This window comes from Delphinus delphis, chromosome 21, assembly GCF_949987515.2.
Source record: "Delphinus delphis chromosome 21, mDelDel1.2, whole genome shotgun sequence".
In the NCBI taxonomy this organism is placed as follows: domain Eukaryota; kingdom Metazoa; phylum Chordata; class Mammalia; order Artiodactyla; family Delphinidae; genus Delphinus; species Delphinus delphis.
Window position 1 is genome coordinate 21,312,289 of NC_082703.1, and position 13,058 is coordinate 21,325,346.

Below are 13,058 nucleotides of genomic sequence, written 5' to 3' on the forward strand. Positions count from 1 at the left end.
ACGAATTGAATCCAGTCGTGTTCCAGTTAATCTGGAAAGATCATTTTATCTTTGTAATTGATGTGGGTTCTCAACTATAATGTGGAGGGACTTTTATGACAAAACAGTTGGGAGGGCATTTGCGTAATAGGATTTTTTTCCTAACGTGGCCAGAGAAAGTGGCGGTATTTAAGTGGCCTGACATATATTTGATGCTTTGAAAAAAGCTATAGGTACCATTTTCAAATTAATTCCCCAGGTTGTCTAATGGTGTCCACAGGCAGGTTTATTGCGAATTTCTATTCTGTGTGAGTCTGCAAGCCATATTTGTAGGTTTTTGGTTTTGTTTTTCAGGTGTTTCTGGTTTTTTTCTTTGATGTTCTTTCACTAAACAAATGCCAGGCAGTCTGTGGGTCACGCTTGCCCTGCGTCAGGATACAGCAGGGAAGAAAACAGAGTCTCTGCCTTCATGGAGTGTAACTGGTTTGTCTGTCATCTCCTCCTTTTAGCTAAAGTAGTGGATCTTGATCCTTGTCTCTCCAAAAAGCCACTGGAGGAAAAGCCTTCTCAGCCGTACAGTGCCCGGGAGAGCCTGTGTGAAGTGCAGTCCCTGAGCTCCTTCCAGTCGGAGCCGTGTGACGACAACGGTGAGTAAACGCACACCTGAAATGCCCTGGTCCCCTGCTGGCTGTCCACAGCCCTGCGCACGTGATGCAGCGCAGTCAGGTAGACGCGCCCGGTGCCCCTGGTTTGGTTTCACATGGTCTTCACGTTTCACTTCGGACCACAGTTAGACAATACCTTGGACAGCCTTGCATGAACTTCCAACGAGGGAAAATGTTTAAAATGTTCTTAGTGCTTAGGTATTGGAACTGTAGCAACTGGTCAGTAATAAGGAAGAAAATATAATTAATTGAAAGGTAATGTCTGTCTGATTGGTTAATTTCACTTTGACCTTTTTTCTACAACAGTGAATATTATAGAAGTTACGTGAATTTTTTAAAAACCCTTGTAACAGCTTCCTTGAGCATACCCCGCACACACACACTTACACCCTCACAGCCCTAAGAGGAGGAGCCATAGTCTGAAACATGCAACCTCAGCGGCACCTGCGGTATTACAAGGTTTTATTTGTCTCTTCCCCCAACTCCCCTGCGGCCTCAGCTCCCATTTGGATCAGAGCATACTGACTGAGAGCACAGTTTAAGAGATTGCTAGTAAGTTTGATTATATTTCTAATGAAGAAGGTTTGACGGTGGGATCATTGATGCCAGTTTTGTTTATCTGAGGGTAAATCGCATTGATAACCAGCTTTACCACATTAGCACATACCAGTAGAGAAAACTGTCAATATTCAGAAATACAAAAAAGTGAGTTTTTAATGGAAATTTTTGAATGTCAGAATTAGTAATTTTTTTGCGTAAAAATGCCATGTGTAAACTGAATTGTTTGTGAATCCAGAGTAAATAGCCCATAATACACTGAAGAGACCTTTCTAAACTAAGGATGGCCATAAGTACGTTCCATTCATTCCTGAATCACTTTAAGCATGTTTTTGTATGATATCAAGGTACACCTGTGTTTATTATCTAGTGATGAAGTATATGGACATAACTGCTTATTAAACCAACAACAAAATAGAATTCTTTTCTTTCAGTAGGTTTAATTCTAAAACATTAGAGTTGCTGATTTATGTAATAATTTATATCTTTGTCCTTAAATGCTCTTCGTAAACCACAGAATTTTGTCAGCATTTTCTTTCTTTTCCTAGTTTTTTTCACTGAAACATCATTCGTAATACTCTTAAATAGCTTTAATAAGCTATGGTCAAATTAGTTATGAAAATTAATTGCCAGATAATACAATGTGAGAAAAAATACATTTTCCAGGAGTGTCTATTTTAATCTTTATCATAATTTTAATCATTATCAGTCATAAAGTCTGTATTAAGAGTGTATTTAAATTATATTTTTTAGTTTTCTAAGGCTGTTATAATAGATTACATAGTGGCTTGAGACAAGATAAATTTGTGACAGTTCTGTAGTTTAGAAATTTGATGCTTGTCTCAGGAGGCTAAATTTAAGATGTCAGTAAGGTTGTTTCTGGAGACTCCAGGGGAGAATCCCTTTCCTGCACCTTTTCCAGCTTCTAGAGGCTGCCCCGCTCCTTGGCTCATGGCTTACTCTTCCATCCCTCAAAGACAGCAACAGTGCACCTCCTGGCCGTTCTGCTCTAGTCACAGCTCCCTCCAGCCAAGGCTGGGAAAGTTGCTCCCCATTTAAGAACCCTTGTGATTACATTGGGCCTGCACAGATAATAGCGGAAAATCCCTTCATCTCAGGACCTTTAACTTAATCATATTAGCAAAGTCCCTTTTGACGAGGATAGTAACATATTCACAGGTTCCCAGGATTAGGTTGTGTACATCTTTGAGGGCCATCCTTCTGCCTATTACATGCATACTTATTTATTTTGGCATAGATGCTTTAAAACAACTGAAAGGGAAAACAAATGAAAGGGAATTTACACAGGAAACAGCCAGGCAGACAGTCTGCATTTCTCTGCTGGATGTTAGCTCACCAGCTGTTAACTCATCTGCAGAAAGACAAGAAAATTGGGGTGGGAGTGCATAGAACAGCGACAAAGCCATTTTTATTTTTATGTTGCATAGTTTACCTTATTATATAGCTCTTAATTTTTTTTCCTGGGAAGAATGAGTTTATTAAATGGTCCCAGAAAATTGGCTTAGCAAGTATTTGACTCTTTGAATATGAAATCTTTTGCCCATGGGATGTTAAAATGAGGATTGTTTCGTCATGACTTGATTCATAATTGTCATTGTGACACAAATTTATGGCTAAAAATTTTTTTCCTAAATTACAGTATCATGTGGTTACTCTGTTCCTTTGATTAATAATGCAAATATATAGCTTGATTAGAAAAATCTCTGAGACATAAGGAAGAGAGTGCAAGGGTCATACATAATTATATAGCTATGTTAAAGTAGTCACGTTTTTAAAATTATGAGGTAGAAGTTATATAAAGAAATGCTGTTTAATGCACTGTCTCCTGACTAACTGAAGATTTTCCTAATTTACTCCTTTTGTACCTTTTTACAAGCTTCCATAGTGACTGTAATACACCATGTCAATGCTGTAGTTGACACGGTGACTAAAGAAGGTATAGTCATGCCTGTGCTCTGTGTTTGTGTTCACAGTGACTGTCCCTGGAGTTGTGTGCTTTTGCCTACTGTAGTGTTGTACAAAGTCCTTATGTTATGGTTCTGAGGAGGTTGAATACTTTTATTTTGTGCAGGCGTGTACATTAATAATCCAGATACATTGCAGAATATTGTTATATACGTGTGTCTGTAGTCTCTGTTACTTTTTGCCGTTCACAGTGAATTTACACAGACGCCAGAAGTCACCTATAGGGTCTTGACAGCTGCCTTTACATGGCACAATAGTAAGAAGTTAGAAGTAATTCTATCTAAAAAAATTTTAATATAAAAAATTATCTTCATATGAATAGGAGTAAAACTAAATAACACACAGCTTTTATAATTAACTCTAACTGACTCTTCCTTTTTGGATTTTCCCTGAGGTATGGTCAAGGAAAATTATAGAACATGATAAGGTATATTTTTATATTTGGTTGAGTGAAAATCATTGAATAGGAAGGTTTATCTGGTCAAAATTATAGGAAATACCTGCCTTAAATTAAATTAGCCCTTTATTATACACTGAAATTCAAGTAATCCCATGCAGACTGCACAGGCATTTTCAAACTGTAAGTCAGATCACCGTAGAGCTTGTGAACACCCTAATTGTTAGGCCCCAGCACCAAGGTTTCAAGGATTGAAGAGGTCTGGATGGGGCCCTGAGAATTTGCGTTCCCAACCAGCCCCCAGTTAATTCTGGTGTTACTGGTCTAAGGATCGCACTTTCAGAACTCCTGGCGTAGACCACCAAGAGTACATAAAGCTTAGGGGATCCTTTTTGCTAGGACATATGTGTCACCAAGATTTAGGTGAGAGAAGGATGGTTTCAGGCCAAGTTTGATGGGATGGGGCAGGGGTGAGGTTTCCGTGTTTACTAATTACAGTTACCAATGAGCCTTACACTTACTTTCCTAAGAAGTACCATGTCTTTGCTTGGTGAGTCAGAAGGTGATCTATATTTTGTCGACTGAATTTTAGTTTTCCCGTGATGAAATTCTAATATTTTAAATATTGACAGAGTTTAAAGAAGCAAAATTTGAGTGGTTCTTTCATTGCAGTCTCTTTCATTGAAAAATATTTTTGGCATATTAAATATTTATTGAGTTTAAAATTGAAAGCTAGTTTAAATTTAAGAATTATTGAGTGCCTATTTAGTAACAAAAATTGTCAATCCTCTTTTTAAAAAGAAACTACCACATTTTTAGCAGGCTTTTTAGAATAATTCTATAGATACAGTTAGCTAAATACTGGCTTATTCATGTTTTAGAATCACCACAGTTTTTGATTTAAATTCCTAGAAGAGAACCGTCAAATCTTCTTTGTTCCAAATTATTTCATCACAAGGATTTTCAAGAACATCATTGAATGCACAGAAGGCATTGGCCTTGTTGAGAAAGTCACTAATCACCATGATTCTTACTTCCACAATAATAAGAATCATGATGGTCGCCAACAGTTAGTGCTTGACCTACATTATCTGATTTAATCCTCCAAATAACTAAGGGATTTCCACCCCCATTTCAAAGATAAGAGCCTGAAGCTTAGCCAGGGTAAGCAACCTGCCCAGGGTCATGTGATTCACACTGACTGTCTCTGCTCCATGCTGGAGTTCCACATGCAAAACGAGGACCCTGAAAGAGCAAGTGGATGGGTGGGCTCTGGGCTACAGGCAGCTAATGGTGTCTCCAAGGAAAGGTGGATAACGTAGGTATAAAATCGTATTCAAACCGGGCAAGGTTTGGAGAGATTTTCTCTTGGCTGTTCATAAGTGTCTAAGTGCATTCATGGTTTCTCTGAATTTAATGGCCATGTGCAGGCCTTGCTGTGCTGGAAAGTATGTGTCTCTTGTGTCACTGTGGCTTTTGTATTTGGGTTATCACCTAAGGGACCTGATGTGACCGAGCCTTTCATAATATTTCTCAGTAACATGAGGGTGTCATTTAAATTCCTTACCAGTTTACATTTTATTAGAGCCTATAGACTTTCAGTTACTCCTAACAAAATTTTGTTTTCAGGATTAGCTTGCCAGAAACAAGGAAAAGAAAGTAAAATCCTGAGTTTCCAGACACAGTCCCTACTTCATCATCACTCATCTTTTCCCTGCACTCCCACGTCCCATTTTATTTGTGCTACACAAATTTCTCACCATTTGGAATTTTCATAGATAATGGCTTAGAGGCATAGTACATGGCTGACTGGGCCTTTATAAACAGTTTATATTGTGTTATGTACTTATCTTTATTGCCTTTTCAGCCGTCCTTCTCTTTTAATTACAAATGTTTTCTTTTCTCTCTACTCTGCAACCAAAAGAGTCTTTTGCTGCTCCTGACCTCAGCAAATCAAGAGGTGACTTATGCATGCCAGTTGTTCACTGATAATTCACTAAAACAAATTGGCGGAGGTTCTACCCAGTGCTGACTTGCTTCATGTGTTTGCGCAGTAACTAGTGCATAGTTGTTCGTGCCCTGCATTCTAAACGCGACTGCCTCACCTTCGCCCGTCTGCCAAAGGGTTTCAAAAATCCCGGGGTGGGGGGAGGGTTTTTTTTAATAATTATACTTTTATAATATATAGTTGAAAATGATCCTTAGTCCTTTCTAAAGTAACAAAAATTGTAGTTTATCAAAGATTGCGTTACAGTTTTCAATGTTTAATTGCATTTTTGATTTGGAGGCATGCTTTGATATGTCACTGTATTAATACAGTTCATTGTTTTTCTTAGGGCTAATGAAAAGTAGTACAATTTTTAATATTAAACTTGTAATGTTATAAAGGAAATTTATTTTTTAAATTTTAGCATGCTAAAGATTGCTTTTATTTAAAGACTCACATTAATTACTGTTTTTTTTTTTTTAACGACAAGTAGTGCAGATCAAGTGACATTTAATATTTTACTAAATAGAGACTTCTTTCTGAAAGGACAAAATTTCTTTACCAATGTCCTAAGACTGAACTAATACTCTTCTTTCTAAAGAGCAGTGGGTTCTAAATTACAAGAGGAAAGCTGAAAGGATGATTGGAATCATTTGAAGAAAAGTGCATGTATCTAGATGCTAGCATACTGCTCCTGTTAAAACTTCCATTTCTTTATGTAAGCACCTGACACTTGAGTGTTAGGTGCTTACATAAAACTGTAAGTCCACATTTTAGGAGCCAGAGCCTCATTCATAGAGGTTCTCAAAAGTGGTTCGGGATGGGAGGACGTCTTCAAAGCAGAGACCAAGGGTTTCCAGAATGTTGATCCTCTGTGCGTGGGAATGCCTTTGCACCTGTGTGTGTTGCATACACTGAGCCCTTTTTCCGTGGTACGCACTCTTTGGAGGAAAACACGTTGAAGTCTGTTTTCTTTTCTACCAAGGGTATCACTGGGATACATCAGATTGGATGCCAAGTGTTCCTCTGCCAGATATACAAGAGTTCCCCAATTATGAGGTGATTGATGAGCAGACGCCCCTGTACTCAGCAGATCCAAACGCCATCGATACAGACTATTACCCTGGAGGCTACGACATTGAGAGTGACTTTCCACCCCCGCCAGAGGACTTCCCCGTGCCTGACGAGCTGCCACCCTTACCTCCAGAATTCAGTGACCAGTTTGAATCCATACACCCTCCCAGAGACATGCCCGCTGCAGGGAGCCTGGGCTCTTCATCGAGAAGCCGGCAGAGGTTCAACTTGAATCAGTATCTGCCCAGTTTCTATCCTGCCGATATGTCTGAACCTCAGAAAGGAGGCCCTGGTGAGAACAGTGCTCGCAGAGAACCCTACGCCCCTTACCCTCCAGGGTATCAAAGGAGCTTTGAAGCCTCCACTGTAGAGAACATGCCCGTGTCCATGTACGCCTCCACAGCTTCCTGCTCTGACGTGTCTGCGTGCTGTGAAGTCGAGTCTGAGGTCATGATGAGTGACTACGAGAGTGGAGATGATGGCCACTTCGAAGAGGTGACGATCCCTCCACTCAATTCTCAACAGCATACAGAGGTCTGACGCTCAGACTCCCCGCAAAGTGCCTGAACCGTAATGAACCTAGAGATTCTGTCAGTGATCTCCTGCATTGATCTTTGCAGCAGTGCTTAAGCGCTTTTTTCGGTGAGCTGAAACGGGCATGGCTGCACTGAATCCCGCACCTTGTGACCTGTTAGCCATTTCCAGCGTCCTAACCTTCTGTCTTTGGGTGAGGTTTACGTCGGCTGTGCCATTTCTGAGCATCTTTTTTGTATTTACATTTGTCTGTGTTAAAATAATAAAATGAAAATCAGTCCTACTATCTTGTTAGCATGATTCATGTATTTATATAGATTTGATTATTTTAATTTTCCTGTCTTTTTTTGTAAATTTTATGTACAGATTTGATTTTTTTCAGTTTTAACTAGAATTTCAAGATACTTTGTGCATTTGTTTTTGACCGAATTTTGGTGGTGTTAGTGTCATTACCTAGCACCCTGATTTTTTAATATAACCAGGGTTTCACTCTGTATCCTTTTCAACTGAAGTATGACGTTTCGTTAATACATTTCAGTATAGTCATTCATTTCTATCTGTACATAGGATGAGGACAGATCCCATACATGGACATGTCTTAAATGGGTTGCTGTATTTTAGAATTATAAAGATTTTTCATTATTGGAAAGTGTAATGGGGACCTTCTGCAGACTGTTTAGAACCAAAACCACCATGACACAGTTTTTATAGTGTCTGTATATTTGTGATGCAATGGTCTTGTAAAGGTTTTTACTGAAAACTACCATTAGCCAGTCTTTCTTACTGACAATAAATTATTAATAAAATACTTTAGCTTTACTGCCTGTTATTCCTCCGTATTTATACTCCTGTTCAGGATTCAGTTAATGAATTGAGAAAGAAGGGCTGGACGGACGGATGGATAGAAGGATGGATATAGCTTTTTTTGGCTTAAATACGAAGAGTTTCTTTGCAGTTGCCAAAACCAGACTGTACTTACAGATGTTGCCACTAGGTGGCAGTATATAGCTACGTGCTACTGCTCAAAACTATAGGTGTAGAGGCAAACGGCACTCTTATGTAATAAGTGTTTTCTAACTAAAACGTCAAGAAAACTTTTCTTATGCATTTTTAATTTTATTGCTATTTCTTGGCCATAATTGAAACGCATCTATGGTTTTATCCTATGATTTATATCAAAAACAAAGCATTTTATGAAGTATTTTATCTTTCTGTTGTCAAAGAACACATCATACTTCTATAGGATTTAACGTGAAACTCAGAAGCCATCTTCCATGTGTATTGATAGTCAAAATCATCTCTCCGTCCCACAAATATTTGTTCAGTACAGACCATGTGCCAGCCACTGTGATACGAATTATACAGAATCAAGCGTTCTTAGAACTTTGCAAAGACACAGTTTCCCTTTAGGTAAAATGCCTTTGTTATTTTATTAAACGATATATATACAGAGTTTAAACATCAAAGAGAGCTAAAATACATATAACCAAAACCAGCAAACTCAGGCACTCTGCTATAACCACTTACAACCCTTTAAGCTGTTTTCTCATTTTTCCTTTCAAATTTTTAAGTGTATGTATTGTCACTTCTTGAGTCACTAATTTTAGGAATTGCAGATCATGTAACCTGTAAACCTCCATTGCTCTTGTTATCCTCACCTTAGTTACACCTTCCTTTTTGGTTTAATTCACACATAGTGTTTTCATTGTTTTGATGATGTAAACATTCACCACAGAGCTAAGTAACATGTGATGTTTATTTCCATTTACTTTGTAACGTTCTCATTTTCTTAATTGCCTTAATTTTTCTTTTACTTATTTTTTAGAATTTGTGACTATTTTATTAATTTATTCAAAAAATCTTTTGTTCACTTACTGAGTATTGTTCTGTATGGACAAATATTCTCTGTCTCCTTGGATTTTACATGGGGGGAGGGTAGGTGGCAAGGGGAGATGATGAATCAATAAGATATTTCATAGCAGAGTATGGAGTGATGAGTGCTGAGGAGAAAAATTGCTATTGGGGAAGGAAAGTGGTGGGGTGGATGGGGGATGGGAGGTGAAAGCTGAAGACCTCAATGGCAAGCTGGCGTTTGAATAAACACCTGCAGTTGATAAGGGAGAATGAGGCCACAGGGCCACCTGGTGCACCAGCATTCCTGGCAGAAGAGCTAGTATAAAGGCCCCAAGGTTAAGAAGGTCGAAGAAAAGAGGGGAAACAAGTGTGGCCTCTCATGGATTTATAAAGTGCCTCTTAGGACGTGGTCAAAACTAGTAGATGACCATTGCTGATATCTATAGGTCTTTTACTTCAAGGATCTATTTCTCCAGAGGAGGGACTTCGCACTTCCAGCTTGAGAAATACCGTTGCTCTTATTTTGAAGTTGGCTGGATGGGAAGACTGGCGGTTTTATCATGCACGTAGTCCCCCAGCTGTCATTTCTGGGAACATTCCTCCTCCCTCCTCTTTGCCTCTTGTCACCGAGTCTGTTCAGGACGGAGCTGAAAGACAGGTCTGTGTACAACTGAAACAGCCAGCACCCCTGGTACCCCGTTGTCACCCACTTTCCAGTGAGAAGTCATTGTAGGCTGCACGAGCTCTCCAGGCTGTGAGGTCTGATTCCTCCTCTGCTAAGGCATGATTTATCGCTCCCCGCACCGTCCATCTTCATACACGGTAGTGTGGTTTATAGTTAATACCTTTTTACTTGCATTGAAAATGGGGCTGCTTTTTAACTTTTTCACCCTTTCCCTGTTTTGGATTTTCAAGAGAAGAAATAGAATGTTCTGCCACCTTAAACTGGAAGTCTGGAATACGCTCTTAACCACTGATTCCCAGTGTCTAGAACGTTAGTATGTTAGTTTCATATTGCGCCACAAATTACCAGAAATGTGGTGGCTTAAAATAGCTCCCGTTTGTTACCCCAGTTCTGCAGGTCAAAAGCCCAGCATGGCATGGCCAGGTTCTCTGCTCAGATCTTGCTAGGCTGAAACCAAGTTTTCAGCTGGGCTGGGGTCTCTTATGAGGCCTGGAGTCCTCATCCAGGTTCACGTGGTGTGGGCAGAATCCAGTTCCTTGGGGTCATCGAACTGAGGTCCCCATTTTCTTGCTGTACAGCCGAGTTTCCTGCTTTCTCACTGACAGTGCCCACTTTATTGGCAGCGTCTGACTCAGGTTCTAGCTCTGTGACCCTCTGATAACATAGTAGCTTACATCTTCAAAGCCAACGGACCTCAGGAGGGGCCCAATCCCTCTTCTGAGGACTCACCTGATTGGGTCAGGCCCACCCAGGATAATCTGCCATTTGATTAATTAAAAGTCAACTGATGTGTAACCTAATCATGGAAATTCCCACTGTATTCATGTCCACACTCAAGTCGGGAATTACACTATGTACTCCCCAGGGCAGGGTTCTTGTGGACCATCCTGGAAGTCTGCTGGCCACCATTGGCACTCTTTGTTATTTTTTATTTTTACAATACTTTGACCTTCTAAAATATTATACAGACCATATTTTAAACTGAAGACTATTTGCATTTTATTTTTTTTAAGAAAAGGCATCATCTTGGGCTCATTGGAAATGAATAAACAACTGATCCAAGATCTCAAATGAAAATGATTACTTTAACATAACACAAACTATATGAATTGAACACTTGTTACAGAAGAATCCAAGCAGCCACATAGTATAACTAGCATATGCTTGTCCATTTTTTTTTCCTAAAGACCCTTTACTTCCATAAATCTTGATAGGTAGAAGCCAGGGTCTGTCACTTTCCCCAACTAGATTTCATTTTGACTGTTTGCTTGTTACTCATTTAAAATTCCCTTGCAAAATTCAGATGCCTCAGAAAATTCCACCACTTTTTCAGTATTTCTGGACACTGCTAAATGTCCTTTTCACCTGGATTCCGTGTTTTGTATATTTTTTGGTAGTATATTTCTATTTGAAGGCCACTTGTTATTTGTCACATTCTTTATCTGCTACCCTTGGAAACTGGTTTAGTTTAAAAGGAAAGAGTTTTACAGGCTAAATATCCATTAGAAAAAAAATGCTAGTTAAAAACATTTGAACTTTTAAATTTTGATTTCGGACTTATTTTTTTCAATTCTATCTCTAAAATTTAGATTTGTGTGTATGTGTGGCAGGAAGAGTAAATTTACTTTAGGTAATTGTGCTTGTCACATTCGTTTTGTTTGTTTGTTTGATTTTTGGCGGTACGCTGGCCTCTCACTGTTGTGGCCTCTCCCGTTGCGGAGCACAGGCTCCGGACGTGCAGGCTCAGCGGCCATGGCTCGTGGGCCCAGCCGCTCCGCGGCATGTGGGATCTTCCCGGACCAGGGTACGAACCCGTGTCCCCTGCATCGGCAGGTGGACTCTCAACCACTGCGCCACCAGGGAAGCCCCACATTCGTTTTTATCATACAGTGTGTGGAGCTGTCATACTAATCTGCTGCAAAGTGAGAGAGATGCTTTCCAGGTGCTGAGAAGCTGAGTTAAGCTTTTTGGATTGCTTTTAATTTGCGAAAGCAAAAAACTGGCCGCCTAAGTTCTCACGTACCTTCCCAAGAAAAAAGCATGAGCCTAGGAAGTGGGGGATTGACTCTAAAAGCATGGTGATGGAAGAAGGAAAGGTACACCCAGGACACACTCATTGTTAATGAGTGATATGAATTCAAAAGCTGTTGTTTACTCTTTCTGATGAAAATACTAGATAAAGCTGTAGGAAATCAGTGCTTTGAGTTGCCAAAATGACCTGTTATAGAATTTTACCTAATGTTATTTATTGATAATTAAAACAAATTAGTAACCAGGTTATCAGCAGGGATTAGAAGCTTTCACTCTTTCAGTTCTCTTCCTTGAAGAACGTTGCTGCAGGAGAGTTCCTCTCATGGAACCTATTTGTGTGTAAACCGAGGGTTTCTGGCTGTGTTCATGCACGCTGCCATCTAACAGTCACTGAACTTTTGCCTCCTGCCAGACGCTGCCAGGCTCTAAAGATACTCCCTGGTGTCTCTTTTCTTGGTTTCCTCTAATGATTCTGGGATGATTTCTTACTAAGCAGAATCGTTCAAAGTTTTTAATGTTTTAAAACATTTAAATATAAGAATTATAGGCGATTGAAACGTGCTTATTGCACTTGATTAATAAACTCCAAGACTAGGGAAAACACCTGCTTCCCTTCTCTGCTGCCTTTTAGCATTTCTGCTTTTGGGGGTGATGCAGAACCAGCTCTACTCTACTAGTGGGCCATCCTAACAAGCACAGAATTTCAACACAGTGCCCTTTCTAGGTCTTTTCATGGGGACACTCTGGTTATGCACAGTTTATTTCTATTCAAATCATCACCAGACGACATTGGACGGGGCTGTTGTTCTCTTCATTTTGTCATTCGCCTGCATAAAAAGAGTATTTTGAAATGTTTTATATCTTTTAATTTAAAAAAAATTAAAAACATCTACATGGTGTTCCCAATCGTGTATTTCATAGGCACATAGAGTAGAAATGCAATGATCACTCCAGACACATTTTCTTAAGATTTCTGGAATGCAATCAATCCAACATTTAAAATCTGCCATTCTATAAATCTTAGGTATTTATTTATATTTTTTGGTTTAAAAAAAGTAAAAAGTTTTTGAAAAAAGTAGATGAGAATCTACTACTAGATTCCTATCTCCCAGAAACAAATCCTATCTCGCAGAAACAAATCCATTATCATTTTGTGTGTATAGTCTGATTTTATTTTCTGAGTGTGCTGCCTAAGATTGATTTACAAACTTGGTACTTTGTATCCAGTTTTGCCCCCTGCTTTTCCCACTTTACAGTGTAAATGATCCTTTTTAGAAAATGCCTTTCTAAAGAGATGCATAATGTTTC

The 13,058-nt window shown here is 39.3% G+C and overlaps 1 protein-coding gene across 3 annotated transcripts in view; it reads left to right on the forward strand.

Moving 5' to 3' along the window:
• The window catches only part of FAT1 (FAT atypical cadherin 1), a 119,950-nt gene extending 111,950 nt beyond the window's left edge, over positions 1 to 8,000 (forward strand). Inside the window, exons 26-29 of one of the 3 annotated variants that reach the window (XR_009517868.2) lie at positions 489 to 626; positions 1,144 to 1,196; positions 5,510 to 5,545; positions 6,558 to 6,600. Coding sequence is in view for 2 of the 3 variants with exons in the window: in XM_069540291.1 (XP_069396392.1) it covers positions 489 to 626; positions 5,510 to 5,545; positions 6,558 to 7,186 (803 nt within the window). In the remaining variant the exon portion in view is untranslated. Of the gene's footprint in view, positions 1 to 488; positions 627 to 1,143; positions 1,197 to 5,509; positions 5,546 to 6,557 lie in introns of all 3 variants that reach the window. The other 2 variants (XM_069540291.1, XM_060001166.2) reach the window with 2 other exon arrangements.
• The last annotated feature ends 5,058 nt before the right edge of the window (positions 8,001 to 13,058 follow it).